The sequence below is a fragment of the Anomaloglossus baeobatrachus genome, chromosome 7 (genome assembly GCF_048569485.1).
Source record: "Anomaloglossus baeobatrachus isolate aAnoBae1 chromosome 7, aAnoBae1.hap1, whole genome shotgun sequence".
Lineage (NCBI taxonomy): Eukaryota > Metazoa > Chordata > Amphibia > Anura > Aromobatidae > Anomaloglossus > Anomaloglossus baeobatrachus.
Genome location: NC_134359.1, coordinates 118,751,172 through 118,776,541, shown reverse-complemented (window position 1 = coordinate 118,776,541; position 25,370 = coordinate 118,751,172). Strand labels below are relative to the sequence as shown.

Sequence of the window (25,370 nt, the reverse complement as noted above, 5' to 3'; positions counted from 1 at the left end):
CTGAGGAGCCCGTGGGAGCACGGGGGGTGTATAGGCAGAAGGGGAGGGGCTTAACACTTTTAAGTGTAATACTTTGTGCGGCCTCCGGAGGCATAGCCTATACACCCAATTGTCTGGGTCTCCCAATTGGAGCTAGAAGAAAAGGAATTTACGGTAAGTAAACAAAATTCCCTTCTTTGGCAAAATATATCAATATAAAATAAGACAACGAAAAGGTGGTGTAAAGTTAGGCTACTTTCACACATCAGTTTTCTGCATTCAGGCACAATCCTTTTTTTTCCTGATCCAAAGGATCCGGCAAAAAAATGTAAAACCGTATCCACCGGATCCGGTTTTTAACGGATCCGTTATGCCGGATGCGTACAAAACCGGATCCGGTGGATACGGTTTGCATCCGTTTTTGCATCCGGTTTGTCCTTTTTTTTGAAGGATCAGCTTTTTTAATTAATTTGGTGCATGCGCAGTTTACAAAAACGGATCCGGTAGCCGCATCCATTTTTTACCGCATTGCGCCGGATCCGGCGTCCATAGGCTTTCATTGTAAAACACGCCGTATCGCGCCGGATCCGGCGCGATGCGGTTTTTTTTTGCCGGACAAAAAAACGTTGCAAGACACGTTGCCTCCGGCCGCCGCTTTGATAAATTTTGCCGCATCCGGAAAAAAACGGATGCAACGCAAAGCCATCAGGTACAATCCGGTTACAATGCAAGTCTATGGGGATAAACCGGATGCGGTACCGGATCCGATTTACCCGTTTTTTTCCGGATTGTACCTGATGGCAAAAACCTGATGTGTGAAAGTAGCCTTATACAAACGTTATCATCCACCCAGTAGGATATAGTTGAACTCCATGAACTTAGTTTTTAAACTTTAATGTAGATCTATGAGACAATGTGTCACTGTGATAAATTTGTCACATTTTCAGACTGTTTAGTGTTTACGCTGTATATTCATTCGTCCCTGTATTTTGACGACACAACCAATCCTCATGTTTAGCGCATATTTTAATATACTTTGTCCTGTATTTCAGAATGAAGCTGTTATGTCATCTTTTTTTCGGCATTGTAACATTATGGTTACATGGAAAATGTTTACTGTTGGGACGTGGCTTTGGGTCATTTATCCTTTTATGGCATATGGTCAGTTGTGCAATTTTTGTTCCTTACATAAAAAAATCATGGGATGTATACTACTTCATGTTTATGTTTGTATTTGGTATGCAGCCCTTTCTCATATACAGCACCATGGAATCAATGGTGCTCTAAAAATAAATCATAATAATAAGAATTTTCAACTTTGTGTAAATATATTTTATTAATGTTTTTGATATCACAACCATACCATTTAAATTAAAGGGAAAGCCCATGTAGAAAGGGCAAACAAAGATGTTTCCCATGGAAAATTGGTAGTGTAGAGTTAAATGCAGGGTTGTGGAGTCGGAGTCAGTATAAAATGCACCGACTCCTAAAATATATAATTGGGGACAGTAGTGCAATGCAGAATGTGCTGAATATTTTACTAAATAACATTTAGTATAATGCTTATATTTAAGTGAAAAATGTATTGTAATACAATGTGAACATTAGACATTTAATTATTTTTATGATACAATAATCAAGATTTTTAGATAGAACATAAAATATATTTTCTTCGTCGCTCCATTGGGAGACCCAGACAATTGGGTTGTATAGCTATGCCTCCGGAGGCCACACAAAGCATTACACTAAAAGTGTAAAGCCCCTCCCCTTCTGCCTATACACCCCCCGTGCTCACGGGCTCCTCAGTTTCATTGCTTTGTGCGACGGAGGCTGACATCCACGCATAAGCTCCACAGCTTAGTCAGCAGCAGCTGCTGACTATGTCGGATGGAAGAAAAGAGGGCCCATAACAGGGCCCCCAGCATGCTCCCTTCTCACCCCACTCTTGTCGGCGGTGTTGTTAAGGTTGAGGTATCCATTGCGGGTACGGAGGCTGGAGCCCACATTCTGTTTTCCTTCCCCATTCCCTTTAGGGCTCTGGGTGAAGTGGGATCCTAATCGGTCTCCAGGCACTGAGACCGTGCTTCATCCACAGCCCCTGGGGATTCTGCTGGACAAGGAGCCGAGTATCGTCAGGGACAAGGCCCTGCTACTTTGAGGTACTCTGTGTCCCCGTGGGGACCGCGCATGGAGCGCTGGTGCCATACACATTACAGCACTGCTGGGTGTGTTAGTGCGCCGGGCATGGAGCGCTTGTGCCAGACACTTTCCAGCTCTGCTGGGTGTGTTAGTGCGCCGGACATGGAGCGTTTGTGCCAGACACTTCCAGCTCTGCTGGGTGTGTTAGTGCGCCGGACATTGAGTGCTTGTGCCAGACACTTTCCAGTTCTGCTGGGTGTGTTAGTGCGCCGGACATGGAGTGTTAGTGCCAGACACTTTCCAGCACTGCTGGGTGTGTTAGTGCGCCGGGCATGGAGCGCTTGGGCCAGACACTTTCCAGCACGGCTGGGTGTGTTAGTGCGCCGGACATTAGTGCCAGACACTTTCCGGCACTGCTGGAGGTGTTAGCGCCGGGGGACCACCGCGCGGCCGCGCTTATTGCCGGCCGCGCTTATAACTTTAGTCCCCGGCTTCTGCGGCCTAGTGTCGTTCTTTCCCGCCCACAGGCCTGCCAGTCAGGGGAGGGGCGGGACGCTGCACGGATCGTCAGAGGAGGGCTGGAGCATACATTAGTATCCTCCGCCCTCCTCAATCAGTACAGTGGGGCACTGGATTCCCGCGCTTTTCTTGGGCACGCCCACAGTCTCCCCCTCCCCACAGAACGCCGGCAGCCATTCCTGTCGGCGATTCAGACGCTCGAGAGGGGAGACAACACAGGGAGACCCAGGCAGGGAATCTGGTGACCACACAACCGCTCTGAGCGGTCGGTAAGCAGCACCTGTGGTGCTGGCCCCACTGAGTACCGAAGTGTATATATATATATAGGCTTATAGGCTATACATTGCACTGTACGGTCGCTCTGCTTGATTTTTGGCTATATACCCTCCTGGTTGTTCTCAGAGGAGACAACATGTCATCTGCAAAAAGCAAGGGTGCCAAAGCACAGGCGTACTTTGCAACCTGTACCTCATGTACAGCTGTACTACCGGCAGGTTCCACTGACCCTCATTGTGTGCAATGCTCGGCACCTGTGGCACTTACTCAGCCGGAGCCTCTGCTGCAGGTGGCCCAGGTGGATCCACCTGCTACCACTGTCCAGGTGACAGGGACGGAGTTTGCAGCCTTTGCTGACAAACTGTCTGAGACTATGGATAAATGGTCTGCTAAAATACTGGAAGCATTGCAGTCCAGACCGGTGATTCAGGCCCCAGACACTGTCCAATCCTTGACCCTAGGTCCCCCTCAATTGGAACAGCAATGTGCCCCGGGGGTAACCCACAGGTCCCAGGGTGAGGTTTCTGACACGGACCGCAGTCCCCGGCCGCCCAAGCGGGGTCGCTGGGAAATTCCCTCCACTTCATCACACTGTTCAGGGTCCCAGCAGGGGGACTCTCTGGAGGATGAAGCGGAGGTATCAGATCAGGATTCTGATCCTGAAGCCGCTCTCAACCTAGATACACCTGAAGGTGACGCAGTAGTGAATGACCTTATAGCGACCATCAATCAGGTGTTGGATATTTCTCCCCCAGCTCCTTCAATTGAGGAGTCTGCTTCTCAGGAGAAATTCCGTTTCAGGTTCCCAAAGCGTACATTAAATATGTTTCTGGATCACTCTGACTTCAGAGAGGCAATCCAGAAAAACCGAGACTGTCCAGACAAGCGTTTTTCCAAGCGCCTTAAGGACACACGTTATCCCTTCCCCCCCGAGGTTGTCAAGGGCTGGACTCAGTGTCCTAAGGTGGATCCTCCAATCTCCAGACTGGCGGCTAGATCCATAGTTGCAGTGGAAGACGGGGCTTCACTCAAAGATGCCACTGACAGACAGATGGAACTATGGTTGAAATCCATCTATGAAGCTATAGGAGCGTCTTTTGCACCAGCATTCGCAGCCGTATGGGCACTCCAAGCTATCTCAGCTTGTCAGGCGCAGATTAATGCTGTAACACGTACATCTGCACCGCAAGTGGTGTCCTTCACCAATCAGGCGTCGGCGTTTGCGTCCTACGCCATTAATGCTATCCTGGACTCTGCGAGCCGTACGGCGGTGGCATCCGCCAACTAGGTGGTACTCCGCAGGGCCATGTGGCTACGTGAATGGAAGGCAGACTCTGCTTCCAAAAAGTTCTTAACCGGTTTGCCATTGGCTGGCGACCGCTTGTTTGGTGAGCGATTGGATGAAATCATTAAACAATCTAAGGGAAAGGATTCATCCTTACCCCAGTCCAAACCAAACAGACCTCAACCACGGAAGGTACAATCGAGGTTTCGGTCCTTTCGGACCGCGGGCAGATCTCAATTTTCCTCGTCCAAAAGGCCTCAGAAAGATCAGAGGAACTCCGATGCATGGCGGTCTAAATCACGTCCTAAAAAGACCGCCGGAGGAACCGCTCCTAAAGCGGCCTCCTCATGACTTTCGGCCCCCTCGAACCGTATCCTCGGTCGGTGGCAGGCTCTCCCGCTTTTGCGACACCTGGCTGCCACAAGTAAAAGACCGATTGGTGAGAGACATTCTATCTCACGGTTACAGGATAGAGTTCAACTCTCGTCCTCCGACTCGTTTCTTCAGAACATCTCCACCCCCCGACAGAGCCGAGGCTCTTATGCAGGCGGTGGGCACTCTGAAGGCGGAAGGAGTGGTGATCCCGGTTCCTCTTCAGCAACGGGGTCACGGTTTTTACTCCAACTTGTTCGTGGTGCCAAAAAAGGACGGATCCTTCCGTCCCGTTCTGGACCTAAAGCTGCTCAACAAGCATGTGAAAACCAGGCGGTTCCGGATGGAATCGCTTCGCTCCGTCATCGCCTCCATGTCCCAAGGAGATTTCCTGGCATCAATAGACATCAAGGATGCTTATCTCCACGTACCGATTGCGCCAGAGCATCAGCGCTTCCTGCGCTTCGCCATAGGGGACGAACACCTTCAGTTCGTGGCACTACCTTTTGGCCTGGCGACAGCCCCACGGGTCTTCACCAAGGTCATGGCAACAGTGGTGGCAATTCTACACTCTCAGGGACACTCGGTGATCCCTTACTTAGACGATCTACTTGTCAAGGCACCCTCTCAAGGGGCATGCCAACACAGCCTGGACATTGCTCTGGAAACTCTCCAGAGTTTCGGGTGGATCATCAATTTTCCAAAGTCAAATCTGACACCGGCCCAATCACTGACATATCTTGGCATGGAGTTTCATACTCTCTCAGCGATAGTGAAGCTTCCGCTGAACAAACAGCGTTCACTACAGACAGGGGTGCAATCTCTCCTTCATGGTCAGTCACACCCCCTGAGGCGCCTCATGCACTTCCTAGGGAAGATGGTGGCAGCAATGGAGGCAGTTCCTTTTGCGCAGTTTCATCTGCGCCCACTTCAATGGGACATTCTCCGCAAATGGGACAGGAAGTCGACGTCCCTCGACAGGAACGTCTCCCTTTCTCGGGCAGCCAAAGCTTCCCTTCAGTGGTGGCTTCTTCCCACTTCTCTGTCGAAGGGAAAATCCTTCCTGCCCCCATCCTGGGCTGTGGTCACGACGGACGCGAGCCTGTCAGGGTGGGGAGCGGTTTTTCTCCACCACAGGGCTCAGGGGACTTGGACTCAGACAGAGTCCTCCCTTCAGATCAATGTTCTGGAGATAAGGGCAGTGTATCTTGCCCTAAAGGCGTTCCAGCCGTGGCTGGAAGGCAAACAGATCCGAATTCAGTCGGGCAACTCCACAGCGGTGGCATACATCAACCACCAAGGCGGGACACGCAGTCGGCAAGCCTTCCAGGAAGTTCGGCGGATTCTGCTGTGGGTGGAAGCCACAGCCTCCACCATATCCGCAGTTCACATCCCAGGCGTGGAAAACTGGGAAGCAGACTTTCTCAGTTGCCAGGGCATGGACGCAGGGGAATGGTCCCTTCACCCAGACGTGTTTCAGGAGATCTGTTGCCGCTGGGGCAGGCCGGACGTCGACCTAATGGCGTCCCGGCACAACAACAAGGTCCCGACGTTCATGGCACGGTCTCAAGATCACAGAGCTCTGGCGGCAGACGCCTTAGTTCAGGATTGGTCGCAGTTTCAACTCCCTTATGTGTTTCCTCCTCTGGCACTGTTGCCCAGAGTGTTACGCAAGATCAGGGCCGACTGCCGTCGCGCCATCCTCGTCGCTCTAGACTGGCCGAGGAGGTCGTGGTACCCGGATCTGTGGCATCTCACGGTCGGCCAACCGTGGGCACTCCCAGACCGACCAGACTTGCTGTCTCAAGGGCCGTTTTTCCATCTGAATTCTGCGGCCCTGAACCTGACTGTGTGGCCATTGAGTCCTGGATCCTAGCGTCTTCAGGATTATCTCAAGAGGTCATTGCCACCATGAGACAGGCTAGGAAACCAACGTCCGCCAAGATCTACCACAGGACGTGGAAAATATTCCTGTCGTGGTGCTCTGCTCAGGGTGTTTCTCCCTGGCCGTTTACCTTGCCCACTTTTCTGTCCTTCCTTCAATCCGGATTAGAAAAGGGTTTGTCACTGGGCTCTCTTAAGGGACAAGTCTCCGCGCTCTCTGTCTTTTTTCAGAAGCGCCTAGCCAGACTTCCACAGGTACGCACGTTCCTGCAGGGGGTTTGTCACATCGTCCCTCCTTACAAGCGTCCGTTAGAACCCTGGGATCTGAACAGGGTGCTGATGGTTCTTCAGAAACCACCGTTCGAGCCAATGAGGGATGTCTCTCTCTCACGCCTTTCACAGAAGGTGGTCTTCCTAGTGGCAGTCACATCACTTCGGAGAGTGTCTGAGCTAGCAGCGCTGTCATGCAAAGCCCCCTTCCTGGTGTTTCACCAGGACAAGGTGGTTCTGCGTCCGGTTCCGGAATTTCTCCCTAAGGTGGTATCCCCCTTTCATCTCAATCAGGATATCTCCTTACCCTCTTTTTGTCCTCATCCAGTTCACCAATGTGAAAAGGATTTGCACTTGTTAGATCTGGTGAGAGCACTCAGAATCTACATTTCTCGTACGGCGCCCCTGCGCCGCTCGGATGCACTCTTTGTCCTTGTCGCTGGCCAGCGTAAAGGGACACAAGCTTCAAAATCAACCCTGGCTCGGCGGATCAAGGAACCAATTCTCGAGGCTTATCGTTCCTCCGGGCTTCCGGTTCCCTCAGGGCTGAAGGCCCATTCTACCAGGGCCGTGGGAGCATCCTGGGCTTTGCGGCACCAGGCTACGGCTCAGCAGGTGTGTCAGGCGGCTACCTGGTCGAGCCTGCACACTTTCACGAAACACTATCAGGTGCATACCTATGCTTCGGCAGATGCCAGCCTAGGTAGGCGAGTCCTTCAGGCGGCGGTTGCCCACCTGTAGGACGGAGCCGGTTGCGGCTCTATTCTGAGGTATTATTTACCCACCCAGGGACTGCTTTTGGACGTCCCAATTGTCTGGGTCTCCCAATGGAGCGACAAAGAAGAAGGGAATTTTGTTTACTTACCGTAAATTCCTTTTCTTCTAGCTCCAATTGGGAGACCCAGCACCCGCCCCTGTTTTTTGTGTACACATGTTGTTCATGTTGAATGGTTTCAGTTCTCCGATATTCCTTCGGATTGAATTTACTTTAAACCAGTTTATAATTTTTTGCCTCCTTCTTGCTTTTGCACCAAAACTGAGGAGCCCGTGAGCACGGGGGGTGTATAGGCAGAAGGGGAGGGGCTTTACACTTTTAGTGTAATGCTTTGTGTGGCCCTGGGAGGCATAGCTATACAACCCAATTGTCTGGGTCTCCCAATTGGAGCTAGAAGAAAAGGAATTTACGGTAAGTAAACAAAATTCCCTTCTTTCTTTATCGTTCCTTTGGGAGACCCAGACCATGGGTGTTTAGCTTCTGCCTCCGGAGGACACACAAAGTACTACACTTAAAAGTGTAGCTCCTCCCTCTGAGCTTATACACCCCCTGGCAGCCAGTCCTAGCCAGTTTATTGCTTTGTGTCAGGAGGCATACATCCACACATGCATTCTCATCTGATTTGTTTGACTTTTGGAAAGAGTTTGAAGAAAAGTGGGTCCATGTCTGGACTCCCGGCATGTCCCTTCTCACCCCACTGTGTCGGCGGTGTTGTTAAGGTTGATTTACAAGGCTGCAGCCTTACATGCCGTGCTCCTTCACCATCCTTTCTGGGCTCTGGCTTGAAGTGGGAGCCAGCACGGTCTCCATGCCTGGCAGGAGTCCGGTCTCCATCCACAGCCCCTTGAAGATTCTGTTGGACCGGAGCACTCATCCCCAGGGACATGGCCCTGCGTCTCAGCAGCTAAGTACCTGAGACGTTTATGTTGGGGGTCCCGATTCTTTATTGTAAGGGGAGAGTATGCTGTATGTGATTGTTTTAACTTTTCCGGCGGATTCTCTAGCTTTTGCCTGAGAACCGCGCCGATGGTGCCTGCTTGTCGGCCTCGCCGCTTAAATTTAGGCCCCGACTTCGCTGGAGGCCTAGTTTCATTTTCCTGCCCTCGCATGTCACTCATGCAGAGGGACAGGATCGGCTCCTCCCGGTGGCCGTTCTACACAGGGGAGAGACACTCCCCACTGCTGGGGCGTCCCTCCTTCCCTGCAGGTCTCTATAGCCCTCCAGTTCCCGCTCTTTTATAGGAACGCCCCCTAGTCATTTCTCAGGCAGAGTTCACTCTGCTCTGGGACATTCTGCATCTCTGCTGAGGTGCTGCGACTGGGGGACCGGGCTTCGGGATCTGGAGGGCACACAACACCGCGCTCAGCGGTCTGGTAAGCCACAGCCGGTCTCCGGTTGTGGACCTCTGTATATTCTCCCTGGGGTTCATTCTCTGCAAAGCCCCCACTCCAGCAGCATGTCTCACACAAGGAGCAAGGCTTCTCTCAGGCTGGTGCTGCACCTGTGACTGAACCCCCGGCCTGGGTAGAGTCCTTTTCTAGGTCCATATCCCAGTCATTTGCTGAGTCCATGGAACTTTTGTCCAGGACTTTGATGAATATGCATCAGCCTCCCTCACAGGGTGCCTCTAATACTCTTGACAGAGGACTCCTATCCTCTGACCTCCGTCCATCGGAGCTCACGGAGGATTCATCATCTGATCCCAGACCCCGTCCTTCTAAGAGAAGGCGCAGGGTTTCCTCCCCCTCCCCATCCCACGGCTCTGTCTCAAGAGCTGACTCTCAAGATGAGGAGGATGCCCTCACTGGGGGCTCGGAGGCTATGTATCCCATCGATTTCTCTGAGGGTGACTCAGATCTTAGTGATTTGATTGCTTCTATTAATTCTGTACTGGATCTAAATCCGCCAGTGTCAGAGCAACTCTCTTTGGCAGAAAAACATCAGTTTGCCTCGCCTAAGAGAGTGAAGAGTGTGTTCTTTAACCACTCCAGTTTTCAGACCACTGTGACCAAACCCAGGGCCTGCCCTGACAAACGCCTTCCAAAGCGTGGTTCTGATGACCGGTTTCCGTTTCCACCTGACGTGGTCAAGGAGTGGTCTCACTCCCCAAAGGTAGACCCTCCGGTGTCTAGGCTATCAGCCCGGACCGTTGTGTCGGTGGCTGACGGCACCTCACTTAAGGATTCCACTAGCCAAATCTGTGTATGAAGCTGCGGGGGCCGCGTTTTCCCCTACTTTTGCAGCAGTGTGGGCCCTCAAAGCCATCTCTGCTTCTCTAGAGGAGATGCATTCCCTCACCAAGGAATCTATGCCTGAGATGGTTACCTTAACTGCTCAGGCTTCAGCTTTTTCATCTTATGCCATGTCTGCCATGCTAGAGGCTGCTCACCGCACTGCGGTGGCTTCAGCTAATTCTCTTGTTATCCGCAGGATTTTGTGGCTTCGAGAGTGGAAGGCAGATGCTTCTTCCAAGAAGTTTCTTGCTGGGCTCCCTTTTGCTGGTTCACGGCTGTTTGGTGAACAGCTGGATGAAATCATTAAAGAAGCTACTGGCGGGAAGAGTCCTTCCATGCCACAAACCAAGACCAGGAAACCCGCCCAGGGTAGGAATCAATCGAGGTTTCGTTCCTTTCGTTCCTCCAACTGGTCATCCTCTAAGCCTTCCGCTTCGTCCGCTAACTCAGCCAAGGATCAGAAATCCAACTGGCGCCCAAACGTGCGTCCGCAGAAGACCGCAGGAGGTTCTGCCACTAAGGCAGCTTCCTCATGACTCTCGGCCCGCTCCAGCCACGTCCTTAGTCGGTGGCAGGCTCTCCCACTTTGGCGACGCTTGGTTAAAGCAAGTCTCCGATCAGTGGGTGAGAGACATCATATCTCACGGCTACAGGATAGAATTCTCTTCCAGCCCTCCAAACAGATTTTTTCTCTCAACTCCCCCCTGCTCCAAGGCCGCCGCCTTCTCGCAGGCCGTGGCGTCCTTGCAGGCAAACGGAGTGATTGTCCCAGTTCCCGCTCAGGAACGGTTCAGAGGTTTTTACTCAAATCTCTTCCTAGTTCCAAAAAAGGACGGTACCTTCCGGCCCATCCTGGATCTCAAGCTTCTCAACAAGCATGTCCGGGTGCGGCATTTTCGCATGGAGTCTCTGCGATCAGTCATTGCCTCTATGACCCAAGGGGAGTTCCTGGCGTCCATCAACATCAGAGATGCCTATCTACATGTGCCAATCGCAGTGTCACATCAGCGTTGGTTACGTTTTGCGATAGGAGAGGATCATTTCCAATTCGTGGCTCTCCCCTTCGGGTTAGCCACGGCCCCTCGGGTATTCACCAAGGTCATGGCGGCAGTGATTGTGGTCCTGCACCTCCATGGGTTAGCAGTGCTTCCTTATCTGGACGACCTTCTGGTCAAGGGTACATCCAGCGCAGACTGTCAGCGGAGTGTTTCGCTCACTCTCGCCACCCTAGCCCAATTCGGGTGGATTGTCAATCTTCCCAAATCCACTCTGACTCCGACCCCAGAGTCTCACGTACCTAGGGATGCAGTTCGAGACTTTGCCGGCACTTGTGAAGTTGCCCTTAATCAAACAGCAGTCTCTCCGGCTAGCGGTGCGCTCTCTCCTGAGGCCCCGCCGTTATTCCCTCAGGCGCCTGATACAGGTGCTGGGTCAAATGGTGGCCTCCATGAAGGCAGTTCCCTTTGCCCAGTTCCATCTGCGTCCTCTGCAGCTGGACATTCTCCGCTGTTGGGACAAGCAGCCTTCCTCCTTACAGAGGTTAGTGGCTCTGTCGCCACGGACCAGGAGCTCTCTTCAGTGGTGGCTTCGACCCCTCTCCCTGTCCCAAGGGCGTTCCTTCCTGACTCCGTCCTGGGTGATTCTCACCACAGGTGCCAGCCTATCCGGCTGGGGAGTGGTACATCTCCACCACAGAGCACAGGACACTTGGACTCCGTCCGAGTCAGCCCTTTCAATCAATGTGCTGGAAACCAGAGCTATGCTTCTAGCTCTCCTAGCCTTTCACCACCTGTTGGCGGGCAGACACATTCGAGACCAGTCAGACAACGCGACAGCGGTTGCCTACATCAATCACCAAGGCGGGACACGCAGCCGCCTGGCAATGTTGGAGGTCCAACGCATTCTTCAATGGGCGGAGGACTCCAAGTCCACCATATCCGCAGTCCACATCCCTGGCGTAGAAAACTGGGAGGCAGATTATCATGCAAGGTGCGTCTCACATCATTCCGCCTTATCGGCGGCCCTTGGATCCCTGGGACCTTAACTTGGTCCTCACAGTATTGCAGAAACCCCCTTTCGAGCCCCTTAGGGAGGTTTCTTTGTATCGTCTTTCTCAAAAGGTGGCCTTTCTAGTTGCCATAACTTCTCTCAGGAGAGTCTCTGATTTGGCTGCACTCTCCTCGGAGTCACCTTTTTTGGTTTTTCACCAAGACAAGGTAGTTCTCCGTCCGACCCCGGACTTTCTTCCTAAGGTGGTCTCTCCCTTCCACCTTAACCAGGATATTTCCTTGCTTTCCTTCTGTCCGGCCCCTGTTCATCGCTTTGAGAAAGCGCTGCATACTCTAGATCTGGTGCGTGCTCTACGGATTTATGTGTCTCGCACCGCTGCGCTTAGGCGTGGCACCTCTCTTTTTGTGCTAACCACAGGGCGGCGCAAGGGTCTCTCTGCTTCTAAGCCGACCTTGGCCCGTTGGATTAGATCGACCATTTCGGACGCCTACCAGAGTACTCAGGTGCCTCCCCCGCCGGGGATCAAAGCACACTCGACCAGAGCTGTCGGTGCCTCTTGGGCTTTTAGGCACCAGGCTACGGCTCAACAAGTCTGTCAGGCTGCCACTTGGGCTAGCCTGCATACCTTCTCGAAGCACTACCAAGTGCATGCTCATGCTTCGGCAGATGTGAGCTTGGGCAGACGCATCCTTCAGGCGGCTGTCGCCCACTTGTGAAGTTAGGCTCCGCCTACTTCTTAGTTTTTCTGTTTATACCCACCCAGGGACAGCTTTGGAACGTCCCATGGTCTGGGTCTCCCAAAGGAACGATAAAGAAAAAGAGAATTTTGTTACTTACCGTAAATTCTTTTTCTTATAGTTCCGTATTGGGAGACCCAGCTCCCTCCCTGCTGCCTCTGTTCTACTTGTGCGTGGCTATTCTCCTTCAGCTTTTGCACTAAACTGGCTAGGACTGGCTGCCAGGGGGTGTATAAGCTCAGAGGGAGGAGCTACACTTTTAAGTGTAGTACTTTGTGTGTCCTCCGGAGGCAGAAGCTAAACACCCATGGTCAGGGTCTCCCAATACGGAACTATAAGAAAAAGAATTTACGGTAAGTAACAAAATTCTCTTTTTTGGAATACAACTTTAGAACACAAAAAACTAATAAATTGTAAATATGTAATACAATATGTAATATATATATATATATATATATATATATGTAAAAATTATTAAATGTCTGATGTTCACATACACATGTTCATGTACTACAATAAATTTTTCCCCTAACTATAAGCAATATATGTCGGAGTCGGTGCAAGAGAAATTGAGGAGTCGGAGTCGAAGGTTTGGTTTACCGACTCCACAGCCCTGGTTAAATGTTTTTTGTTTTACACGCCAGTAAACAACAACTTTAGCTTTTATTAGTTACGACCAGGAAAATAATATGTTTTCAAACAAATGTTTGCGTGTCCTCAAAAATTTAACCTACCCCGAAAATAAGCCCTAACATGATTTTACTGGAGTTTTAGAATATGATTGAAATATAAGCGCTGCTCCAAAAATAAGCCCTAGTTACAGTCAAGGATGGCATTAGGGGTAGTCAGGCTGCACAATTTCTCAGGGCCACCACCACTCTCTTAGGGACTCCAGCAGTTGTATCCGAGGTTAAGATTGTTTAACCCCTTCACGACCATGGACGGATCTTTCCGTCATGGATCGTGTCCCGGTAAGCCCCGCCCCCTGCCGCGGGCAGGCGGCGTGGATTGGCACACATATCAGCTGTTTTCAACAGCTGACATGTGTGCCTACATGTTCTGAGTGGAATCGCATTCCACCCGGAACATTAACCCCTTAGATCTCGCTGCCAAAGTCTGGCAGCGAGATCTATATGCGCGCGGCCATGTTTTTTACTTACCGCCGCCCCCTCCGGACGTCACGTGAGTGATCACGTGACGTTCGGTGGTTGCCATCGTAGCACAGGGTCATGTGATGACGCCTGCTGCTATGAAGTTTCACTTTCATTCTTCCTCGGCACGGAGCAGAGGAAAAAAGAAAGTGACTATTTCTGCTGTTTACAGCGGTATAGCTGTGATCAGCAGAAAGCGATCAGCGATCGGATTGCTGATCGCTATAGCCCCCTAGGGGGACTAGTAAAATAAAATAAAAAAAGTAAAAAAAAGTTTTAAAAAATTAAAAAAAATCCAAAAAACCTAAAAGTTCAAATCACCCCCCTTTCCCCCCATTGAAAATTAAAGGGTGAAAAAATAAATAAATTATACACATATTTGGTATCGCCGCGTTCAGAAATGCCCGATCTATCAAAATATAAAATCAATTAATCTGATTGGTAAACGGCGTAGTGGCAAAAAAATTCCAAACGCCAAAATTACGTTTTTTGGTCGCCGCAAGTTTTACGCAAAATGCAATAACAGGCGATCAAAACGTAGCATCTGCGCAAAAATGCTACCATTAGAAACATCAGCTCGGGACGCAAAAAATATGCCGTCACTGAGCCATAGATCCCAAAAAATAAGAACGCTACGTGTTTCGGAAAATGGCGCAAAACGTGCGCCACTTTTATTGGACAAACTTGTGAATTTCTTTTAACCCCTTAGATACAAGTAAATCTATACATGTTTGGTGTCTACAAACTCGCACCGACCTCAGGCATCATACCCACACATCAGTTTTACCATATAGTGAACACCGTGAATAAAACATCCCAAAAACTATTATGCCATCACACTTTTTTTGCAATTTTTCCACACTTGGAATTTTTTTGCTGCTTTCCAATACACATATGTAAAACTTATGGTTTCATTTAAAAGTACAACTTGTCCCGCAAAAAACAAGCCCTCATATGGCAAGATTGACGGAAAAATAAAAAAGTTACGGCTCTCGGAAGAAGGGGAGCAAAAACCAAAAACGCAAAAACGGAAAGTGCCCCGGGGCTGAAGGGGTTAAGGACCTTTGGTGAATCCACAGTCATGTGACATGATCTATCAAAGGTCTCTTAATTGCTGGAGTGTAAAATAACTGAACAGGAGACAGGCTGGTATGCAGGATTGGCATTAGGGGGAAGGGTGAGCAAACTGGGCAATTTCACAGGGCTCCCTCTCTCCTTGGGGCCCCAGCGTTTATATCCTGATGGTAAGACTGCTTGAGGACCTTTATGGCATCATGTCATGGGACTAGGTTGTCACCAAAAGGTCTCTTAATTGCAGGAGTCTAAAGCTGAAGACAGACATCTTTTGGGAGCAAAAAAAATAATATAAGACCCTGTCTTATTTTCGGGGAAATACAGTATGCTGTATGTGAAGTGCTGGTGTAATATAAGACCCTGTCTTATTTTCGGTGAAATACAGCATACTGTATGTGAAGTGCTGGTGTAATATAAGACCCTCTCTTATTTTCGGGGAAATATAGTATGACGTACGTGAAGTACTGGTGTACCACTAAAAACTAGGCGGCTTTGGAGTGTTGCTAAGTGGTTTCAAAATATTTAAAAGGAACCTGTCTCCAGATTTGTCCCTTATGAGCTGCAGCCACCACCAGTGATCCCTTATATACGGCATTCCAGAAAATTGTATATAGGAGCCCAGGCTGCTATGTATAATGTAAAAAACACCTTTATTATACTCACCTAGGTGTTGGTCTGGTCTGATGGGGTCGCTGCTCTTGGTCAGGTGCCTCCTCTATGTTGTGCGATGGCCTTCCCCATTCTTCCCATTCCTGCGCAGGCGCTCTGCCCTGCTGAGGGCAGATCAAAGTACTGTAGTGTGCATGCGCGGGTGATCTTTGACCTTTCCTCGCGCCTGTACATTACAGTACTTTGCACTGCCCCAGCAGGGCAGATCAAAGTGCACCTGCCCAAGACCGCAATGCTGGCCTGCGTGGATGATGTTGGATGTGTCATCCACATGGGGCTGGAAAGAAGGAGGATGGCGATCGCACAAGATGGAGGAGATGATTGAACGAAAGCAGCAATGCCCATCGGACTGGATTGCCCCGCCGGTGAGTATAATAAAAGCTGTTTTTTTACATCATACAGAGCGGCCAGGGTGCTTATATACAGTATTCTGGAATGCTGTTTATAGGAGCCTAGTGGTGGTGGCCACAGCTTATAAGGGACAAATCTGGTGATAGGTTCCCTTTAATGTTTACGGGCACCTTAGATACATAAAAATGTTCAGATTTTTAGTGATGATTGTTAAGTTAATCACCTTCAGCTGTTTACAAAAGAAAAATCCCAAGATTCTCCTTTGATGTTAATAGAGGTTCCTGGGGTGTTCAAGAGGTGATGATACCAGCCACTTACACCTGGCAGTTTTCTAATATGTAGGTGTATACGTTTGTATTCTGCCTAACAGAAGATTTGGAGAATATATACAGCGAATCACTCTTATTTTTTGTAGGCTCCGCTAGCAATCTCGTGAAGACATTTTATCCAGACGGCATGAGTGAACTGTTAATTGGAAACATTTTGTTTGAAACATTAAAAGGGTTAAAATATTTGCACCAGAACGGATATATTCACAGGTAGGAAAAAAGTGTATTATATTTAACTTAAAGCACACTCTGCCTACATATAAACATTAAAGCTTGTCATTTTAGAAAAATATGACGCTTTTCTCTTTTCCAGTGTTTTTCCTGACATTATTTTTATCATTATTTATTATTAAAATGACAAGAATGGTGTGAGGCACTAGGGAAAGATTAAACCAATTCATTTTTGGTGCGTTTTTTTGGGTGAACTATTTTTAAAATGCAGCATATTTCAGGTGTTGTGTTCTCTTTTTGTTGTTTGGGTTTTTAATGCGGTTTGCCATAGACGTCTCTATAGGACTAAACATGTTAAATTGGTATAAAAGCCATTTAATAAAATCTGAACGTTAAAACATATAAAAAACTTTATAGAATTATATTCCAGACTCTGGACTTTTTTGATTATATCGAGGATGTTAATAATTTGATTTCTAATTTAGCTCTAAAAATTACACTAAAGTATTCGTCCCTTAAAAATTACTTCCCCTGGCTAAGCCACTGAATATATAAGCTCAATTTCATGATGGCGTGATCTGTCCTTATAATGACTCTCTTGCTTAATGATGGATGTACCCACTGGTCTTTTCTTTATCGTTCCTTTGGGAGACCCAGACCATGGGTGTTTAGCTTCTACCTCCGGAGGACACACAAAGTACTACACTTAAATGTGTAGCTCCTCCCCCTGAGCTTATACACCCCCTGGTGAGCAGACCCAGCCAGTTTATCGCTTTGTGTTCAGGAGGCATACATCCACACATGCATTCTCATTTGATTTTTTCCTTTTGGAACGAGATTGAAGAGTGGGGTCCACGTCTGGACCCCCGGCATGTCCCTTCTCACCCCACTGTGTCGGCGGTGTTGTAAGGTTGATTCCTAGGCTGGAGCCTTTACATGCCGTGCTCCTTCACCATCCCTCCTGGGCTCTGGCTTGAAGTGGGAGCCAGCACGGTCTCCATGCTTGGCAGCAGACCGGTCTCCATCCGCAGCCCTTCAGGACCCTGCTGGACCGGAGCACTCATCCCCAGGAACTTGGCCCTGCGTCTCAGCAAGCTAAGTACCTGAGACGTTTAGATTTTGGGGTCCCTGTACTTTATTGTTGGGGGAGAGTGTGCTTATTGTGTTTACTGACATTTCCGGCGGGTTCTCTAGCTGTCGCCTGAGAACCGCGCCGATGGTGCCTGCGCGTCGGCCGCGCCGCTCAAATTTAGGCCCCGGCTTCACCAGAGGCCTAGTTTCTGTTTCACTGCCCTCGCATGTCACTCATACAGAGGGACAGGCTCGGCTCCTCCCGGCGGCCGTTCTGTACAGGGGAGGGACACTCCCCACTGCAGTGTGTGTCCCCTCCCCTGTAGGTCTCTATGGCCCTCCAGTTCCCGCTCCTCAAGCAAGTGCCGCCCCCTCTCTTCACTCCGGCGGCCATTTTCTCAGCGTTCTCTCTCCGATCAGTCATTGCAGCGCTGGTCTGCAGCATCTCTGCTGAGGTGCTGTGCTTGGGGGTCCGGGCTTCGGGATCTGGAGGGCACACAACACCGCTCCAGCGGTCTGGTAAGCCACAACCGGTCTCCGGTTGTGGACCTCTGTATATACTCTCTGGGGTTCATTCTCTGGCAGAGCCCCCACTCCAGCAGCATGTCTCACACGAGGAGCAAGGCCCCAAAGCTTTATGCTGTATGCGTTGCATGTAAGCTCCTGCTGCCTGAACCGAGCACCTTCCCACATTGTGATGCCTGCTCTACCTTGGCGGTGCCACAGCCTGGAGTCTCTCCCCCAGTGGTCTCTCAGGCTGCTCCTGCTCCTGTGGCTGAGCCCCCGGCCTGGGTAGAATCCTTTTCTAGGTCTATCTCCCAGTCTTTTGCTGACTCCATGGGACTTCTGTCCAGGACGTTGATGAATATGCATCAGCCCCCTTCACAGGGTGCCTCTGCTGCTAGGGGTCCCTCAGGACCGGAGCTCACAGAGGATTCATCATCAGGGCCCAGACCCCGTCCTCCTAAGAAGAGACAAAGGGTTTCCTCTCCCTCCTCCTCCCGTGGCTCTGATTCCAGAGCTGACTCGCTGGATGAGGAGGATGCCTTTACAGGGGGCTTGGAGGCTAACTTCATGTGCCCCATTGATCTGTCCGAAAGTGACTCAGATCTTAGTGACTTGATTGCTTCTATTAATTCTGTACTGGATCTCAATCCGCCAGTATCAGAGGAGCAACCCTCTCTGGCAGAAAAGCACCAGTTTACCTTGCCTAAGAGAGTAAAGAGTGTGTTCTTTAACCACTCCAGTTTTCAGGCCGCTGTGACCAAGCCCAGGGCCTGTCCTGACAAGCGCTTCCCAAAGCGTGGTTCTGATGACCGTTTTCCCTTTCCACCTGAGGTGGTCAAGGAGTGGGCTCAGTCCCCAAAGGTAGACCCTCCGGTGTCTAGGCTCGCAGCCCGGACCGTTGTGTCGGTGGCTGATGGCACGTTCCTTAAGGATTCCACTGACCACCAGATTGACCTTCTGGCCAAATCTGTGTATGAAGCGGCGGGGGCCGCGTTTTCTCCGACTTTTGCAGCAGTGTGGGCTCTCAAGGCCATCTCTGCTTCTCTAGAGGAGATGCATTCCCTCACCAGGGAATCTATGCCCGAAATGGATGCCTTAACTTCCCAAGCTTCGGCCTTTTCATCCTATGCCATGTCTGCCATGCTGGAGGCTTCTCACCGCACTGCGGTGGCTTCGGCTAATTCCCTCGCTATCCGTAGAATCTTGTGGCTTCGAGAGTGGAAGGCAGATGCTTCTTCAAAGAAGTACCTTGCTGGGCTCCCTTTTGCTGGGTCCCGGCTGTTCGGAGAACAGCTGGATGAAATTATTAAGGAAGCTACTGGCGGGAAGAGTACTTCCATGCCTCAAATTAAAGCCAGGAAACCTGTCCAGGGTAGGAATCAGTCGAGGTTTCGCTCCTTTCGTTCCTCCAACTGGTCGTCCTCTAAGCCCTCGGCCTCGTCCGCTAACTCAGCCAAGGACCAGAAATCCAACTGGCGCACAAAAGCGCCTCCACAGAAGACCGCAGGAGCTGCTGCCACTAAGGCAGCCTCCTCGTGACTATCTGCCCGCTCCAGCAACGTCCTTAGTCGGTGGCAGGCTCTCCCACTTTGGCGACGCTTGGTTTCAACACGTCTCCGATCAGTGGGTGAGAGATATCATTTCCCACGGCTACAGGATAGAATTCTCTTCCAGTCCGCCAAACAGATTTTTTCTCTCAACTCCCCCCTGCTCCAAGGCCGCCGCCTTCTCACAGGCCGTGGCAGCCTTACAGGCCAATGGAGTAATTGTACCGGTTCCCGCCCGGGAACGGTTCAGAGGTTTCTACTCAAATCTCTTCCTAGTTCCCAAAAAGGACGGTACCTTCCGGCCCATCCTGGATCTGAAGCTTCTCAACAAGCATGTTCAGGTGCGGCGCTTTCGCATGGAGTCTCTGCGATCAGTCATTGCCTCTATGTCCCAAGGGGATTTCCTGGCATCCATCGACATCAGAGATGCCTATCTGCATGTGCCAATTGCAGTGTCACACCAGCGTTGGCTACGTTTTGCAGTAGGAGAAGATCTTCCAATTCGTGGCTCTCCCCTTCGGGTTGGCCACGGCCCCTCGGGTATTCACCAAGGTCATGGCAGCAGTGATTGCAGTTCTGCACCTCCAGGGGTTGGCAGTGATTCCTTACATGGACGACCTTCTAGTCAAGGCTTCATCCAGCGCAGACTGTCAGCGGAGTGTCTCGCTCACTCTCTCCACTCTAGCTCAATTCGGGTGGCTGGTCAATCTTCCCAAATCCACTCTGACTCCGACCCAGAGTCTCACGTACCTAGGGATGCAGTTCGAGACCTTGATGGCACTTGTGAAGTTGCCCTTAGTCAAACAGCAGTCCCTCCAGCTAGCGGTGCGCTCTCTGCTGAGACCCCGCCGTTATACCCTCAGGCGTCTGATGCAGGTGCTGGGTCAAATGGTGGCGTCCATGGAGGCTGTTCCCTTTGCCCAGTTCCATCTGCGCCCCCTGCAGCTGGACATTCTCCGCTGCTGGGACAAGCGGCCTTCCTGCTTACACAGGTTAGTGGCTCTCTCGCCACAAACCAGGAGCTCTCTTCAGTGGTGGCTTCGGCCCCTCTCCCTGTCCCAGGGGCGCTCCTTCCTGGCCCCGTCCTGGGTGATTCTCACCACGGATGCCAGTCTATCCGGCTGGGGAGCGGTATATCTCCACCACAGAGCGTAGGGCACTTGGACTCCGTCCGAGTCAGCCCTTTCAATCAATGTGCTGGAAACCAGAGCCGTGCTTCTAACTCTCCTAGCTTTTCACCACCTGTTGGCGGGCAGGCACATTCGAGTCCAGTCAGACAACGCGACAGCGGTTGCCTACATCAATCACCAAGGCGGGACACGCAGCCGCCTGGCGATGTTGGAAGTACAACGCATCCTTCAATGGGCGGAGGACTCCAAGTCCACCATATCCGCAGTCCACATCCCAGGCGTGGAAAACTGGGAGGCAGATTATCTCAGCCGTCAAACCGTGGACGGTGGCGAGTGGTCCCTGCACCCGGCAGTGTTTCAGTCAATCTGCCGCAAATGGGGCACTCCGGACGTGGACCTAATGGCATCCCGTCACAACAACAAGGTTCCCGTTTACGTGGCTCGCTCCCACGACCCTCAGGCATTCGCCGCGGACGCACTGGTTCAAGACTGGTCCCAGTTTCGTCTGTCCTACGTGTTTCCCCCTCTAGCTCTCTTGCCCAGGGTTCTGCGCAAGATCAGAACGGAGGGCTGTCGAGTCATCCTCATTGCACCGGACTGGCCCAGGCAAGCTTGGTATCCAGACCTGCTCCATCTGTCCGTAGAGATGCGTGGCATCTCCCGGACCGTCCAGACCTACTCTCATAAGGTCTGTTTTTCCGCCTGAATTCTGCGGCTCTCAAATTGACGGCGTGGCTCTTGAGTCCTGGATCTTGACTGCTTCTGGTATCCCTCCTGAAGTCATCTCCACTATGACTCGGGCCCGTAAGTCTTCCTCCGCTAAGATCTATCACAGGACTTGGAAAATGTTCCTGTCCTGGTGTCGCTCTACTGACCATCCTCCTTGGCCATTCTCCTTGCTGACCATTCTGTCTTTTCTACAGTCCGGTCTGCAGCTAGGACTGTCCCTCAACTCTCTCAAGGGACAAGTCTCAGCTCTGTCAGTTCTGTTCCAGCGGCGTCTCGCTCGGCTGGCTCAGGTCCGCACCTTCATGCAAGGCGCGTCTCACATCATTCCGCCTTATCGGCGGCCCTTGGATCCCTGGGACCTTAATTTAGTTCTCACGGTTTTGCAGAAACCTCCCTTTGAGCCTCTTAGGGAGGTCTCTTTGCATCGTCTTTCACAGAAAGTGGTTTTTCTGGTGGCCATAACTTCCCTCAGGAGAGTCTCTGATTTGGCCGCGCTCTCTTCGGAGTCACCTTTTTTTAGTTTTTCATCAAGACAAGGTGGTTCTCCGTCCGACTCCGGATTTTCTTCCTAAGGTGGTCTCTCCTTTCCACCTTAACCAGGACATTACCCTACCTTCCTTTTGTCCGGCTCCTGTTCATCGCTTTGAAAAAGCGCTGCATACTCTGGATCTGGTGCGTGCGCTCCGGATCTATGTGTCTCGCACCGCTGCTCTTAGGCAGTGCACTTCTCTTTTTGTGCTAACCACAGGTCGGCGCAAGGGCCTCTCTGCTTCTAAGCCGACCTTGGCCCGTTGGATTAGATCGACCATTTCGGATGCCTACCAGAGTTCTCAGGTGCCTCCCCCGCCGGGGATCAAGGCACATTCGACCAGAGCTGTTGGTGCCTCTTGGGCTTTCAGACACCAGGCTACGGCTCAACAAGTCTGTCAGGCTGCCACTTGGACTAGCCTGCATACCTTTTCGAAGCACTACCAAGTGCATGCTCATGCTTCGGCAGATGCGAGCTTGGGCAGACGCATCCTTCAGGCGGCTGTCGCCCATTTGTGAAGTTAGGTTCTGCCTACTTCTTGCCTTTTTTCTGTTTATTTCCCACCCAGGGACTGCTTTGGAACGTCCCATGGTCTGGGTCTCCCAAAGGAACGATAAAGAAAAAGAGAATTTTGTTTACTTACCTTAAATTCTTTTTCTTATAGTTCCGTATTGGGAGACCCATCACCCTCCCTGTTGCCTGTTGGCAATTTTCTTGTTCCGCGTGTTATCACCGGCTGTTGTCGTGGACAGAGTCTCCGGTTGTTCCGGTTTTTCCTCTGTTCTACTTGTGGGTGGCTATTCTCCTTCAGCTTTTGCACTAAACTGGCTGGGTCTGCTCACCAGGGGGTGTATAGGCTCAGGGGGAGGAGCTACACTTTTAAGTGTAGTACTTTGTGTGTCCTCCGGAGGTAGAAGCTAAACACCCATGGTCTGGGTCTCCCAATACGGAACTATAAGAAAAAGAATTTACGGTAAGTAAACAAAATTCTCTTTTTTTGATATGCAGTGGGAGGACATTTTCTTTTGGAGAGAGTTGGCAGGTCCCCATACAAATCAGATGTTTGGCTGACCCACAGCTGACGTCATTGGCTTTGCTAAAGCTGATGTCACAATTCAAAATGTATACATTTATTAAAGGGAACCTAGAGGAAGGCAAAAAAAAGTGACTTCCGGTTGGAAATGTCCCGTAAACATCAGTAGATCAAGTGCAGTTTATTCTATGCGTTTCCAAGCTATCTAGTTTCTTCCTCTGATGCTGAGGAAGAAGCTGGATATCCACTTTTTCCTATGCCAGTTATAGCTTATACCTATGCTGTCCATGTTGAAGGAGCTTGTCACTGCATAATGGTGGTGTCGTTTTTGTTGCAGCTGCAAAGTTAATGCTGAAGAAAACTAGGAGTGCTTTTCGTTGTATCTTTCCCTACCCATTTGTTTTACATTCCTCGTGTTTAGGGATGGGCGAACCCGAACTGTAAAGTTTGGTGTCCGTACTGAACACATGGTGTTCATGCACGCAAACACGAACACAAGCTTTCTGGCACCTTCGTGTTACAGTTCGTGTAACCGTTCGGGTCCAGGGGCTGTTAAAAAAAAAAGCATGTTATTAAAAAAACATTGTGATCATACTTACAGGTCCTGCGACGTCGTGCAGACTCTGCTTCCCAGCACTTCTGCTAACGCGTCTGTCCGATCATTGCAGTTCCGCCCGGTAAGCACCTCTGGCTAAAAGGACCTACCGTGACGTCATACCCATGTGACCAGTCACGTGTGAATGTTGTATTACCTCATTGGCTACAGACTGATAACGTGAGTATGACGTCATCACAGGTCCTGGCGCGCCGTGACGCGAGTGTCATCACACCACGGCGCACAATCTCCCGACGGCAGCGGATCAGCTGCATGTATTTCCACAGCTGAAGCGCTGCTGTCGGGAGGGTGGGGTGATGCACTGCGAGACGCAAGTGCAATCATTCCCTCACTGTCAGCCTCTGCATCGCTCTGACCAGAATGGTGTAGCAGGCTGACGTGGCTCTCTGTGCTTCTCACTGTCTATAGACTGTCTGTGCACAGTGATGAAGCTGACTTTGCTGTCCCTGTGGATTACGTCGGACTAAGGATTTTTTTTTTTATAATAAAGGTGGAGTCTCTAAATGTTTTTTGTTTTATTTCTAATAAAAAAAATTCTGTGTTGTTTTTTTTTTTTTTACTGTTTACTAGAAATTTATGGTGGCCATGTCTATTTTAGCGTGACACCATGAATTTTGGGCTTAGTACCATCTGAGAATACAATGTTGGTATTAACCCCTTTATTACCCAGCGAGCCACAGCCATCATGGCCGCTGGACAAGCTGCGTAAAGCGCCTGGAAATGGCGCTAAGAAACAATGCGCCATTTCCAGGGGTGGCTGCGGGCTGCAGAGAATCCCAGCCCCCAATTGCCTGGCTTTACCTGACTGGCGATCAAAATATGGCAGGAGCCCACGCTTTTGTTAGGTTTTTTTTTTCCATTTTTCCAAAAAAAAAGAATGGGCTTTCCTGTGTTTTGATTGCCAGCCAAGGTAACGCCAGACAGATGGGAGTGACAGCCCGTAGCCATCCGCTTTATCTGCGCTGAGAATCAAAAATACTGCGGAGCGCTACATAATTTTTTTTAATGATTTATTTATTTTTACAGTACTGTGATGCTAGGCAATCAAAATACAGGGAAATCCATTTTTTTTAAGTTATTTAAATAAATAATTAAAAAAAATATATATATATATACGTGGGCTCCAGCTACATTTTTTGTATTGCTTGCTAAGGGTAATCCAAGCAGCTACTAGCTGTTAACCCCCACTGCTTGGTGTTACCTTCACTGGCAATGGAAAATCCAGGGAAGCATTTTTTTTTTTTTTGCCAAAAAACTAAAAAAAAAAAAAAATATGCTGTGGGCTTCACCATATTTTTGTATGCTAGTCAGGTACAGCAGGCAGGTACGGGCTGCCGCCAACCCCCAGCTGCCTATTTGTACCCGGCTGTGAACTAAAAATGTAGGGAAGCCCTTTTTTTTTAATTATTTCATGAAATAATTAAAAAAAAAAAACCAACATGGGCTTCGCTCCATTTTTGTGTCCAGCCAGGTACAACTAGGCAGCTGGGGATTAGAGTCTTCAGCGCAGGTTGGCCCAAGCTTTCTGGGCTCCTCCGTTGCGAATTACAGTCCGCAGCCGCCCCCAAAAATGGCGCTTTCATAGAAGCGCCATCTTCTGGCGCTGTGTCCAACTCTTCCAGTGGCCCTTGTGACGGGTGGCACGCTGGGTAATAATGGGTTAATACTAGCTTTGTTTTACTAGCTAGTATTAAGCCAGAGATTCTTAATGTCAGGCCAAGTTTGACCCGGCCATTAAGAATCTCCAATAAAGGGTTAAAAAAACACCACACAGAAAAAAAATACTTTATTAGAGATAAATACACAGACGCACTTAAACACTTACTCCCTCTCACCCCTCCACGATCCTGGTCTTCTGTCTTCTTTCTCCTTGAAACCCATGCAGACATCAGACAGCACTGCATGGGAAGAAGAACGCTGCTGCTCCCGTGCAGTATAATCACTCAGTGAGTGAGCAGAGGCTGCGGGTTGTAAGCGGTGAT

The 25,370-nt window shown here is 50.2% G+C and overlaps 1 protein-coding gene across 1 annotated transcript in view; it reads left to right on the top strand.

The window, feature by feature from the left end:
* The window catches only part of STRADB (STE20 related adaptor beta), a 106,824-nt gene that overhangs the window by 55,400 nt on the left and 26,054 nt on the right, over positions 1-25,370 (top strand). The window contains exons 6-7 of the mRNA XM_075317617.1: positions 1,032-1,140; positions 16,142-16,265. Of these exons, the coding sequence (XP_075173732.1) occupies positions 1,032-1,140; positions 16,142-16,265 (233 nt within the window). The remainder of the gene's footprint in view (positions 1-1,031; positions 1,141-16,141; positions 16,266-25,370) is intronic.